The 14,519-nt window shown below is 37.6% G+C and overlaps 2 protein-coding genes across 15 annotated transcripts in view; both read right to left on the minus strand.

Annotated features, from left to right (window-relative positions):
• LOC6041063 (phosphatidylinositol 3,4,5-trisphosphate 3-phosphatase and dual-specificity protein phosphatase PTEN) overlaps window positions 1-4,472 on the minus strand; it is a 130,904-nt gene extending 126,432 nt beyond the window's left edge. For 2 of the 11 annotated variants that reach the window (XM_038250926.1, XM_038250923.1), the window contains exon 1: window positions 3,886-4,472. The gene's annotated coding sequence lies outside the window, so the exon portion shown is untranslated. Of the gene's footprint in view, window positions 1-1,091; window positions 1,429-3,885 lie in introns of those variants that run through there. The other 9 variants (XM_038250919.1, XM_038250920.1, XM_038250917.1 and 6 more) reach the window with 9 other exon arrangements.
• A 4,781-nt stretch (window positions 4,473-9,253) lies between these two features.
• LOC6041061 (Kv channel-interacting protein 1) overlaps window positions 9,254-14,519 on the minus strand; it is a 164,528-nt gene continuing 159,262 nt past the window's right edge. For all 4 annotated transcript variants that reach the window (XM_038252017.1, XM_038252020.1, XM_038252018.1 and 1 more), the window contains one exon: window positions 9,254-11,454. In XM_038252017.1, the coding sequence (XP_038107945.1) occupies window positions 11,344-11,454 (111 nt within the window). In that variant the 3' untranslated portion in view covers window positions 9,254-11,343. The remainder of the gene's footprint in view (window positions 11,455-14,519) is intronic.

The raw sequence follows: 14,519 nt of genomic DNA on the forward strand, positions 1-14,519 counted from the left end.
TCAAGCGTTCATATATGCGTTTATCCTTTCCTTTCATCATCGGTCTGATGACCGAGCGGGTTAAGGCGCCAGACCATACTGTTGGTGCTGGTTTTGAATACCGTCGATTGCAACTTTTTTATGTGTTTACAAAAAAAAAATGTATTAAGTGTGTAATATTAGGTGTCTTTTTTGACGTAGGTGATGTGCATGGTTTTGCATTTGATTTTACCATCGGATTTTTTGCTGTGAATTTCTATCAAAAGTTATGCAAAATAATCGATAAGTTGAATGGAAATAGGACCGAATCCTTTAATTGTTATAACACATCCTCAAGATTCAACAAAATTACACCAATTCCATTCCGGCTATTCTGTCTCCGGCACAATTTCACCCCCGCGAGACACCTTGCTCCTACCACCATGTTTCTTTCCATTCTTCCATCCGTTCATTCTCTCTTCAACTTCACCATTCACACAACCATCACATTCCGACGTCTGTGTTCGTGTGTAACGCGCGCGCTCTCTCTCTCTCTCTCTTGTAACATTTGACAACTCTTTCTCCCAACTTCATGGTGTTGGTGCGAGGCAATGTGCGTACGGATCCTCTCCCACCGACCGACCACCACGGAATACGCATGCCTCGGCGGACGTCTTTGTTTTCAGGAACAGCACGGAAAATCGGACCTCCCCTCTTTTCCCCTAGAGGAAAATCGAGTGGAGGAAAACCGTACCGTTTTTCCTTCCTGGGTGCTGGAATTTCGCTTGCCAAATTCTTCCAGATTTGCGGAATTTCGTATCTTTTTGAAAAATTTTGAAAGTTTTAAATCGGTAGAATTCCGGAACTTGAACGCTTCCCGAACAACTGTTCCAGGTCTTCGAGGTCAACGCGAACCGGTAAAAAGGAAAGTGCAGGTCATCCACACAAAGAGAGTCCTCCTACCCCCTCCTCTTTAGTGGGAGTGGGAGAGAAAGGACAATCACGTCCGCCACAAAGGATGAGGAAGAGCTTTCACTTTTCTTCCTGCAGGAACAAGGATCTTGAACCCGTTCGATTTTTTCGTTTTCCTGACTTTCGGAAATTTAGAACTTGGAGCTTGACGAGGTTCTTACCGCAGATTTGCTGTAGATCTTGGAGTTTCTTCTCAATTTTCGTGGTACAAAGCTCGTCCGGAAAAGGCCTTGAAAATGCCCCCCTTCGAATTGTCACTTCTGGCCAGGGTCACTTCCGGGCTCTCGCACGACGCAGGCACCTAGGACCCGCTACATCTTGGCCAACACTTGGTGGTCACCACGCACTTACGCGATCACTACTGGGTCATAAATCAGTTTCTTTATTACCACTTCGGAAGGCAAAGCAGAAGAAAAAAAAACTTCAAAAATTCGACACCACTCGCGGGGCCCGTCGCGGTCATCAACTATACGAAGAGTGTTGCTGGCCTGGTCTGGTTGGACTCACGAATCGAAATCCGCCGCGGCCACTTTGGCCCAATGATGTGCGGATACGCTGGTGGTGGTGGTGGCAACTTTTGTAAACACACGCACACCTTGGGCAAATATGAATCGACGGCCGAGAGAGGTTTTTGACAATCCGTCGAATACACGAGCGTACCGCCGGTTGTTGGATGTTCCGGTGGTGGTGGTGCTTGGGGGACACAGCGAAAAAAATGGGTGGAAAATCGTTTATGCTGGCTTTAGTAGCAAATGCATCCACAACTACGTCAAATTGTAATTTCTTATTCAATTCTCATTTTACTATTCTACACCCAAACGATAACATGCTGACATCTAATGTCACTCGAAAACAATGACACCGCTTATCAGCTGTTCTGACACTTATAGCTATGTCACCAAAACAGCTGCCCCACAGACTAACTTGTCGTACATGCATTTTGGGTCAAATTGAATTAAGAACGTCATTTTGTGCAGCTCACAATGCCTCACCTTTTGACCACCACAGATCCCCAAATTTCGATTTAAATCCTGAGATATTCACGAGATCCGAAAAAAACTCCGTGCATTTCTGTCACTTTACACATGAAAGTAGTTTCAATTTTGTCATGCTATCTTGTCACTCCCTGAAAATTGATGTAAGTGCGACAACTGGCTAAAGGGATTTCAGGTCCGAACGTGTTTGACGCACGTAAAAGTTAGGCTATCGTAAACATTTGTAATCATAACTCGGGACTCCAGCAACGAACTTCAACCAAACTTCGGGACAACGCACATAATGCTCAGCCAAACAAAGCGTGTTTGTTATTGTTTACATTGCGTGCTCTAGTTTTGTTTATTCATAAATATTAAAACGCGTTTTTATCGGAACGTGGAAATGGTGGATGCAACAAGATAGCACGACGTCGTCGAAATATGACTGAAACAGCTGTCTACAATCACCCAACTGGGGTGAGTGACTTTTCACTAAATTGTTAATGTATTTAACTCTAATTATGGTAAATTTTAATTGATTTTATTGGATGTGATTTCTGATTTGGAAATCTTTAGATATGAGTGAAAAAATAAATAATATGAATTTGTACCGCAATCTTGGGTGAACCGGAACATATGGGACGAATTGGAACAGCTGTTTTGATCTGCACAATATTTGGATAATTTTATTTGGTTTTGGATAGAACAGATCCAGAAAATATGGTGCATCGTTTTTCAAATTTCGGTAATTGTTGATACTCAACTTTTTCAACATGGATAAGAGAAAATTTATCACCAGAAATCCCGATGCGAGACGCGTTAGCTCAACTAGACCTCGATGTTCTCTATCCGATCTATCAGTTCCTCTTAGATTCCATAATATCCATTTAGTTTTTCTTCAGTTAGTTTTCCTTCAGTTAGTTTTCATTCAGTTAGTATAACTCGCCTTCACACAAAGCCGTCGTTTCTGGTTGCACCGGAAGCAAAGCAAGATCGCCCCAGCAGCTGGACACTGAGTTGCGGCTGAGGACAAAACGCAAAGGCCAGCAGAGCCAACCAAGACCCCTACACAATCCCCCTTCCCTTCCCACGCCTTGTCTTTAACATCAATCCCTTCCCTACTAACCCCGAGTAGGCCGCGGGTAATCGGCTCCCCTCCCACTAACATTTACAACCAAGATCCTCTGTAATTATTAAGTCAAATGTAATTACAAAAGCCGACTCGGTCCTAACCAGGTCCCAGTACCGAAAAGGACCTAATAAAAATAATTTTATGAAAAAAAAAGAAAATTTCCATGGTATCCTCAAGTAACCGAGGAGTTGGACCGATTTGGGAAGGTTAATGGTCTCAGAACTGTAGTCCCGATTCGACCCAGTTGACGGTAGTTGTTATTGTTCAAGCATTAAAAAAAATAAGTTTTTTAATAATTACTACTTTTGGCTCAGAAAAAAAAAAATAAAAACTAGAAATCAAATTACTAGAATATGTCTTTCTAAAAGAATAACAATAATGTAAAATGAGTGTTTAAACAATTCATTCATTCTTGTGCAAATAACGCTCTCTTTTTTATGCTGTGTTATGTTTAACCACCACACTGGCAAGTGCCGCAACATCGATGTGCGCGTGAGAGCGGTTTTCGATTTTATGACATTTAAATTTGGCTCACCACTCATCGCATGATGAGCTGAACTCATTGCTCACTCGCTCACTGATCATGTCTAGTTCTGTCATAAGACGGTTTGTTCTCATTGTTGTTTTTTAGCTCGTTCGGGAAAATACAAAATCTTTCAATAATTTAGTTCAAAATGTTTAGCGGTCAGTCTATCGCTTCATTCTTTTTTATTTAATAAATTTTTAACCAAAAATCTGTAATTTTTCACTGAATAATGTTAACACACATTTTTAAACATACAATTTACATGAATTAGGTCATAAATAACTTTGTATTGTGAGAAAATTACTAAAAAAAATTAAACTCACCTTAAAAATCACCAAGTTTATTATTCCAGTAGATTACACTCTTCACCATCGGATCTCACTGTCTCACCGCTCACTTTCTCACAACTCGACTCACATGAGCTCGTCTCACTTCTCATCACCACATTTCATGCACACTTTGTGTATTCTCTCCACACTCTCACACGTGAGTCTGCCCTAGCCTTGGTCCTTTGTATGGGTGGCAGCAGATCTCGACGACGAAGAACCGCAACACACTAATGCTAATCGGCAAGAGGAGAAAGAAGACCTTCACCGTTCAAATTGACGGAATATATAATATCAAGAGAGGGCACAAAAACCGAAATAAAGAACAGGAAGAAACCGAGTCAATTTTACCGAAAACTTCCGAAACGTCCCCGGTGATCCTTGATCCTGGCCCGGTCACTTACGTAAAATAAAACGCGTGCACCGTAGCACCCGACCCAAGATGCGTAGTATCGGAAAATCACACGCACAATTTCGCACACCTTTGCCTCGTTATTTACTTTTGCTTGCACAAGCCAAAAACCGCGACGACGACCGCTCTTGCTGCTCAACACTGAAAAACTCTCCACAGCGACGTGCGATGGACCACACGACGACCAGCAGCGCCAGATGATGAGATGAGATGAGATAATCATCTCGCACCGCAACTCACTTCTCACTGCTCACGCATCATGGCATTTTTTACACCCAAAAGAAATTGTCAAACAAATTCAAACTTTCATTTATTTTTGTGGTTGTTTGTGGACAACGCAAAATGAACCAAGTTGCATGTCAATGTGGGAACTGTGATGATTTCCATACCGCTAGTTACCGCAGATGCGTTGAAAGATCTTCTGGATGGGGCCGTTCGTTTGCCAGCGTTGTCGCTGTAGTAGCGGCAAAGCGGCCCTGGCAGTGACGATGTCGCTACCCAGCCGGAGTTCTTTGCTTTCACGAGGGAAATTAGGGAAGACGATGACACGGATTTTGATCTGCCTTAAAAAGGCAGAGGAATTTCTGACCCTCGGGGAGCTGATGATTAAGCACATCTACAAAGGATCAAAATGGCAAAAAAAACTATCTAAAACATCAACAACGGACTATTTGGAAACTTTAATTTTAAAAATGTGCGAAGAATTGACTCGAGAAGTTATATACGAGTCCACCCTGCATTTTTCTTGAGTCATTTACAAACAAGTTTGGCTATCTTCTAGAGGTGGGCAAATCCGCTCGTTCATTAAAATGAGCTTACGCTTTTTTTTTCTAAATTTTGATGGTAAGACTAGTTAAAAAATGCAAAATGATTTGTTTTTTTTTTTTTTTCTAAAATCGTATGGGCTTATAGCCGTTGCTATAGCATTTTGAAATCCTCAGCTTGTTATTCGGGAATTGCTCAAATGAATCAGTGGCAGTGGCCGAATGGTTACGCTGTCCGCTTTGTAAGCGGGTGATTCTGGGTTCGATTCCCATCTGCTGCAACCTTCCATCGGATGAGGAAGTAAAATGTCGGTCCCGGCCTTGGTTGTTATGCCGTTAAATCATTCAAGGTGTAGGAGTCGTCTCCATGCCATAAGTACAAACAACACACCAAACCAAACCTACTCCGGTGGAATCGCTGGCGGCGGTTGGACTCACAATCCAAAGGTCGCCAGTTCAAACACTGGGGTGGAAGGTTCCTTGGAGTAAAAGAGGTTCGGGTGCTCTCCCCATTCAAGCCTTCGGACTCCTAGGTTCGAGTAGAAACTTGCAATAGATACCACAAAAGACCCGGGGGTCGTTAATGTGGATGGTTTGATTTTGATTTTTTCAAATGAATCTTTGGGATCAGTTGTGTAATGAAAAGTTTTTTATTTTGTTTAGAAAGTCATACAATTCTAGAGTAATTAAAAAAAACTGGGAAATTGAAAATATGGGCTATAAAACTCAAATGTTCAAATGTTAGCATATAAATGATATTTAGAATCTATCTTTGTATGCTGATGAGAAAACTGCACGAGACCTCCAAAAAATGCTAGAAACAAATTTACCGTCAGTGGGGGTGACTATGGGTCAAAAAACGATACACCTCTCGTATTTTCTTAATAACAAAAACAATTTAAATAACATCGAAAATCTTTCTACGTAGATTTGTTCTTAGATAGTTTACTAACATTTTCCCAACATATGGTGGATTTTGATGAACACTACCTTAAATGCCTATTGTTTGAAAATTGACCCAATCTCACCCCTCAGAGGGGGTGACATTGGGTCAAATGAAACTAAAATGATGCTCAAATACAACGATATGGTAGAAACAAGTCATCCAACAGTGTTTCTTGTTCGAGGGAATCGTATTGACACGCAACAGTGTTTGAAGTGAAGATTTTCAAACATTTGGATAGTTTTCGAACAATTCTAACAAAAATATTAGAAAAATGATTTTTCGAGAGGTCATTTTTGGCCAAAAACGTACCCCAACTTAGACAGCTGCCAAAATAACAGGATTTGTTCTAGGAACGAGATTTTTTCAGCGAAGTCATCTTAAGATGTCCCCTACACAACCCTTTCAACAGAATTCATTTTCATTGAGAAGAACCTGAGAAATAGTAAAATCCGTCAAAAATCACTTTGACCCAATCTCACCCCCCAGACCCAATGTCACCCCCACTGACGGTACTTCAATTTTTGACGCAGAGAAACATGCGCAGTACAATGTTGTTTAAATTGTGGAAGGTGGTATTTTCTGTTTCCCGGGAAATTTGAAAATATCCCGGGAATTTCCAAAATTCTAGCGCAAGTAAAACGTCATGATCAAAAAATCTAGTAATTAGTGGGAAATGTAGAAATATCATCAGGATGTTGTTCAAACAGTCAATTTTAAGAGAATGCATGCAAAAAATGTCTTTTTGAAAATGACTTGTTGTGCTTCGAAACCCGGACACTGAAAAAAGCTGACTCGAATTCCAAACACTTTTGATTCGAATTCCGGACACTCGATTTTGCTTATGAATTGCACAATTTTGAACTGAAATTTAAGTGAAAGTCTGAAATAAGCTTTAAGTTAAGGTCTGAAATAAGCTGTTAACACAAAAAATGATATTTTGTAAAAAAATTGCTAGAATTTCAGGAAATCAGAACCATAAATGTCTGCTTTGCCTTCCCGGAGCTTCGAACGCCTAGGAAATATTTCAGCGAAATGTTTCACAGTTTTAGTAAACTCATGTTTTTATTTAATTTAATTGTTTCTGCATTGGCTACAGCGTCTCAACATGAAAGTTGATGTTAGAATTCATCAAATAACACAGTTTAGACATGTATAAGGCGAACTTATATCCAAATAATAGATAAAACGTTCGGGAATTCGAATCATGACGTTACACTTCCATATCTTTTCTGTACCAATTTTTCAAGTTGATTTGAAAAAAAATATTAATGAATAAACTCAACATAATTTTGAACAATTTAATGCATTGTTCAGTTCATACAAAATTAATCAGATGCTCAGAAAATTTTATATCATGATTTATTTCTGATACCATTAATTAGGGGAGAGTGGGGAGACTTGATCCCCGGGGACACTTGATCCCAAGCCTGTATATCGCCAGCATGTGGGTAAAACAATTAGCTTTGTTCTAGAAAGTTGTGCGAAATTAACTAAAACTCATTGTAGAAAACAAAGAAAAAATTTAAAAAATGTTTCGATTGAGTTACACACATTTTTCTAAAACGAGCTGCAAAAACTTCCAAGAGATCTTTTTTTCTTTGTTTTGATATGTATAGAAAACACTCAAAAATTATTCACAACAATATTTTTTATACATGAATTGTTTGATAAACATATCAACTCCAAAACCCTTAGGCATTTGATGTTAAATTTATTGTCATACTATTTTAACAATCAATTGTTTAAAAAAGTGCGTTTAGGGAGACTTGATCCCTGCATTTTTACAGTCACTGGAATCAGCCTCAAGATTAATTAATTGGGCTGGGTTTACATACATAGTTTCCTTTAGTATAATTGTACATAACTTACTGCAATTTGAACTTTTTTTCAAAAGTTTTGTAAACAAAAATTTCCAGCTTTTGTAAACATGCTTAATTTTGGTCTAAAAAATAATATTTTAGGTTTTTAAATATTTTACATACTAAACTTGTTATATTTTGAACACAAACGTACAGGTTTTATGTGAAATTGCTGTAACTTATAGAAAATTTAAAGTTTGGATGAATAAGAAACATTTTGCTTAAGATTTCTTCAAAATGTTGAAAGGGGGATCAAGTTACCCCTAACATTTTTAAAATGCCGGTTTAAAATATTTTTTAAAACGCTTGGCATGATTCGAAGAGTTCATCTGAGGAAATACCCTTATTAGCCAAACATAGATGAATGTTTAAGCTTTCAATTCATGCAAAAAGTTTATAGTTTTGTGAGACATTGACAGAGTTATGTGCGATACAAAAAAGGGGATCAAGTCTCCCCACTCTCCCCTAAGCTTAACAATTATGTTCAAGAGCTGAAACCAGTATGACTTGTTTTATAATAATTATTTGTCATGAAAAACATTATTTCTGATTTTTTTTCCATGTCAACATTATGTGTTAAACCACATTTTCTCAAACTGATCATGGAAGCAAAATTTGCATGAATTTTATGATCGTAGATTATGAATTCATTTTACTCACTGGCAAAACACCTTGATAAAAAAATCCTTTAAAAACTTCAAAGATCATTTTTGATTTATTGTACGCTTTAAGCTTATAAAATTATGAAAAATATTCGTGTACTTGTAAATATTGTTAAATTTTCAAATTCTAATGATTGTGTTTCAAAATTAGAGTAAGTAATTTCAATGTTTCCTATTAAATTATCTTCTATTAGGAATGAAATTTGATTTGATGAAACATGACTGATGACAAAAAAATCCGTTACAGACAGACTAAAATTCACTTTTTTGCTTCCTTTTATACAGATAGCTCCAAACCTATTTTTTTTTCATGTGTTCGTATTGTAACGTGAAATTTAATCAAATTATCAATGTTCTTTTTTGGGAAAAATAATGACAATTAAATTCATAGCAAATTGAAATCTGCTTTGCGAACCATAACTCCGATTAGGGTGCAGTGAGAAGTGAGATAATGGTGAGCAGTGAAGGGTATATTTGTTTCATTACAGTTCCGTGCCATCTGGTGGCGTTTGCGTGGATTTCGATTTCCACCACCAGGTGTGAGCCAAGTAGTGGCATTTAGTTTGGGAACCGAACGCTAGGGATAAATTCAACAAAAATCTTATTGGATTTTTATGCAACAATTGACATACATCATTTGTTCCCGTAAATAAAAAAAAATGAGTATTTGTTTTAGTTTCTTTCTAACAGGAATTTTGGCATGATAAAAAAATAAACTGCAGTTTACGTATAATAGAATTTCACTTTTATTGATCTTTTGTGTAGTAAATGCATTTATGTTCGTAAACACCGAAATAACTGAAAATGTGTCATTTTCACGGGTTTGTTTTCATCGTTTGATCTTTTCTTTTGCTCATTTCTATCAACCATCTACAATATTGTTTCCATTTTCATAGCCATGAAAAATGCTCACTTGACAACAACAATTACATTGTGGTATATAGTATTTAGTAAATTTTGCGGATTTCATCCAAGAAAGGGGTGATAACAACGATTTGTGAGGGTACGAAGTATTAAGTTTCGTGCAACATGGAATAACAACTGGTTCGATGCTACGTAAAAAATACACTTTCCGTGAATAAAAAAAATCTTTTTTTTTTCTTATTTGTGTAATCGATATCAATAAATTCTGTTTGATTTAATAAATGCAGAGATTTTCAGCATTCTCAAATCCGATACTTGAAAGTGTACGAAAATATATATTAGTGTTGCAGAAACCGTCTGCCTAGCTTTTCTATCACTGGAGTTTTTTGTGGTATTTGGTGCTTGGGAAATAGGATATACCGTTCAGTAAGATTAACTTGCAACTTTCTAAAAACTGCTTCTAACATTTATTCCCCTGTCTGTTTTCTTTTCAAACTATCTCGCTCGTGTTTTGGTTGGCTAAGAACGACATCAATCCAAAATTGGGTCGAAAGTTGTGATTTTTTATTTGTTTTCTGAGAGTTTGGACTACAACAACTTGATAAGAGATGTGTGTTGGAAGATTAGAAACGTTTGCAAAGTTGAATACATTTTTAATTTATAAGTATTAATAGAGCCGAACAGGATTGTTTAAGGTTTGTGAAACTTTTTTCAAACTTTGGAGTAATGGAAAACATCTGAACATTTAACAGTTTTTTTGTTTGTAAGATTAAAGGTACGTGTATTACATATGCCAAGTTAGCGTTTGTTTTATCTTTCCCTCATTTCTGCTGTAGCTTTACGCAAGGAAGTTGATTTGGAACACTGATTCACGATTGTTTTTGTACGACCAAAGTTACTGCAAATCATATTTGCGCATTTCGTGTGAATGCTTTCTTCTTATTCATTATATTAACAGCGCCATTTGATGTTGCCAATTTGTTTTTTTGGAAGTAAAGCAGCCATCCAAAGTACATTGCAATCGGTACGATTTATATTATTTATCTGTTGACAATTACAACATTTATATCACTTTTCTTGCTTGTTTCGTACTAACTATACCGACCTCGCGGACAACATTGACCCTCTTTTTTGTGGATCAATTTTATCCGCGAATAAGACTTTAAGCAAGTCTTCTACTACAACGTATTCATTTTTTTATTGTTTACATTTCCAAGCCAAGCGTGACTTCTATTTGTTCTTCTTGAAAGTTTTTTTTTTCAATTTCATACACGTTATGAAAGGGTGCCACAAAGTTTAAACAGTTCAACTAAGCTATTGTGTGAGTGTTTTTGTATTAGTAAGTATAGGATTAGCGTAACATCTTATATTGCTGTTCCAATGTAGGCCTCCTGTTCTACTGACTTTTTAGAAAGTGGTGCGATGGAATAAGCTAATGGATTGCTGATTTAACTGGCCCAAAATGTAGTGACATTGTTATTTAACGCGACAAATTACAATCAAAACTGCTTTTTACGCATGAATACAAAAAACCTTATTGCATCATCGATCATTAAATTAAACACCAAAAATAAACATGTTCTCTACCATTCGGTAAACGTATTGAGCTTCGATCTATCGAAACCATCTTGGGCCCACTGTTTGCTGCACATGATATGACTTAAACACAAAGGTTTTTGGTCGTTTCCTAGTCCCGTTGGTAAACTGTCACTCACTGGAAGGGTTGCCAGCTGTCACTAAACATCAAATGCCGTGGACCTACAATTGGGTGCATTCCGCTAAAAACATCAATCACCAGCAAATTTTAGCGCAACTAATATTTAAGAAACTCTACTAGAAATGCTTAGATTCTTCTGCGTCCGGTTGAAACGGTAAAATTGCCTTGCAGGGAAAAAAGATCAAGTTGTCAATCCTCGAAAATGCCGTCCTCTTGCTGGCTGGCACCACTTTAAAAGATGGTATCGAAGACGGCAATCGAGCGGCGGATGCTCTCGTCCGTGGTGCAGCACTCGATAAATTCGTCCAGCGTGATTTTTCCGTCACAATTGCGGTCCATTTTCTGTGGGGAGGAAAGAAAGCCAACAAAAAAAAATGTTAGGGTGTACAGACAAGAAAGCTCCAACACGTCGCAACAATGTAGTAAAATAAATCGACCAGCAGATGCTAGATTAGCCCCATTTGCCCTAATGGCTGGCACGCCATTACTTTCGTTTCTGTTCTGTTCTGTTTTTACGGCCCCTTTTTCTCCAAAGTCATTGATCTTTGGGCTGAGAGGAGCAGGGCAATTTTGGTTGATAAAGCTAAATTGTCACACGTTTGCTGATAAAAATGGTCAATTGCCAAAAAGAATTATTGGTGGTTGAAACAAGCTGAGAACATACCGAAAAAAGACCCAAAAAAAAATACAATGCTTTTTTTAATAGGGTCCTGAAGTCCTAAGTCGATTTTACGTACAATTACAAACACGTGAAAAACCCATTTCTGATCACTTTTTTTCATTTTAGCATGAGCATGAGCATGGTTGACTGCCAATGAGCTGCTACTCCGTTATTGACAGATCAGCTGAAGTTAAACAATGAATCAAAAATGATCAGTGGGAGCCAACCATCCGTTCACTGTTTAACCTCTGAAGATCCTTACTTTATTAGTCAATACCGGCGCCCTCCCAAGAAGCCTGCAGTTCAACGAAAGGGAGGAATGTTAGTCCGATAGTTGAAGTTGCAGACTCATCAAGCACATAGTTTTTCGCTATATACTTGTTGATACCGCATGAGACCGTTGAATCCACAGCATCTCCTTCAAGCATCACGTGATTATTTTTTTGGGTTAGTAGGATAAGGTATTGGCTTTTCGATGCCTCCCAAGCTACAACGCTATGGAGAGGACTTTCATAACAGACCCGTCGGCGAGCCTTCCAAGCAACAATGCTATGGGAAGGTCTTTCTGGTTAACACACAAAATCACTCACACACAGTTATTTTGCTTCACTATTAACACAACGATCCAAATTGTCAGTGCGTCTTTCGTTCATTATATAGAAATGGCTTTTTCACCGCAAAATAATAAAACCTTATTCGAAAAATTTAAACACAATCCACCCGACGCCGTGCCTTCCGATCAACGATGATATAGGAAGGGCTTTGAAATCACAAAAGAAATCACTTTTCACTCCAAATATTTTTTTACGACCACGCACTCCCTTTGCCAATTATGCACTGATGACGCTGTTTTTTCAGAGGGCAATCTTCTCCTCGCAGCACACAATACACGACAAAAATGCGAAACAAAAGGCACACACAAAAAAAAACACTTTTCACTCCGAATATTTTTTACGACCATGCGCTCCCTTTGTCAATTATGCCTAACTAACTTTTAAAAATTGATTCAAAATCCATTTTAAATCCTCTTGCGGTCGTACAAAGTGTCATTGTACAGTCATCCCTCATATTCGGAAGAGTTTACAGATCGGCCAATGTTCATTTTATTAAAATCATAGCAAATCGATAATTGAACTTAATGATTTGCTTTTACCTTCATTTGAAAGCTTTTCTTACGATCTTTCGAATGCTGTATCAAACAACTGCATTTTTTTGCTTTTGTATCAAGTTTTGGAAGAAAAGCTTTGACCCTTGAAATCCACAAATTAGGAACACTTTTTTCTTACGGATGTAAACAAACTTTGGTTCTCTCCATGAGTACATAATTTTTACAATATATTGACTTCACGCACTGAAACCAACGAAACTCAAGCTTAGTTATGTTTTATGAATGATCTGATAACTTTTTTTATGTGAATATATTAGTTAAATTCAGGTGTTCCACAATTGTGGGAGGCACAATAACATCCCACAGATATGGAACATGCAAATTGAAGGTTTTACTGCACTGAATGAAATAGTCTTGAGATGCAGTTTTTTTGTTTTAAAATTACTACTTTTACTAGTGAAATAACAAGAGAATGTCCAAATAAAGGTCCTAAAAATAGAAGGGTCGACAGAAAAGATGCATTTGGCATGCTATTGATAAATTATCAGAAAGTGTTACGAATATGTAGAAGGACTGTACTCAGGAAAATAAGCTTTATCGTCGTGAACTATAATATAACAAATTTCAGCTTTATTTTAGGACCCAATTGATTCGAGCAAATTTAAAACCATTACACAGTTTAAATCATGTTTACTCTCTAATGCCCAATTTTGTTTTTGTTTTTTTTTATTTTACCGGTGCGCAGGAGGTTAGCAACTTTTGTTCTACGAAAAACTTCATTTGTCTTGTTTTATGGATAATTCTCCGCCAACTAGATTTACGTGAAACTTTATTCTAAGTAACTTTTATCCCTGATCAAAAATCCGAGGTCCGTTTTTTTATATCTCGTGACGGAGGGGCGATACGACCCCTTTCATTTTTGAACATGTGAAAAAGAGGTTTTTGCCTTCCTCACCTTACTGAGGAAAGGCTATAAAATCATTCGAAAAACGAAATTCTTAATTTGACCTCCTAGACCCACCTTCATGTATACTTATCAACTCAGAATCACATTCTGAGCAAATGTCTGTGTGTGTGGTGGGATGTTGATCAAAAAAATTTGCACTGGATTATCTCGGCACTGGCTGAACCGATTTGGACCGTATTGGTCTCATTCGATCCGTCTTGGGGTCCCATAAGTCGCTATTAAAAATTACAAAGTGTAGTAAAGTACTTCAAAAGTTATGCTAAAAAAAACGATTCTAACAGAAGTCCGGAAGATTGTAAAAAGGGTGGTTTTTGTAAGAAACCTTGTCATGTTGTACATTTTTAGAAAGGTATTCAAAAGACCTGTGCAACGAGTTCAAAAGATTGAAGATCTGACAACCCTATCAAAAGTTATGCGCACTTAAGTGTTATTTATGCACTTTTTAGAGGCCGGATCTCATATATTTGGATGAAAACGTTGTCCGGATCTATCATGCGACCTTTCGGTGAATAGGTGATCAAAAGACCTGTGCAACGAGTTCAAAAGATTGAAGATCTGACAACCCTATCAAAAGTTATGCGCACTTAAGTGTTATTTATGCACTTTTTAGAGGCCGGATCTCATATATTTGGATGAAAACGTTGTCCGGATCTATCATGCGACCTTTCGGT

The sequence above is a fragment of the Culex quinquefasciatus genome, chromosome 2 (assembly GCF_015732765.1).
Source record: "Culex quinquefasciatus strain JHB chromosome 2, VPISU_Cqui_1.0_pri_paternal, whole genome shotgun sequence".
NCBI classification, from domain to species: domain Eukaryota; kingdom Metazoa; phylum Arthropoda; class Insecta; order Diptera; family Culicidae; genus Culex; species Culex quinquefasciatus.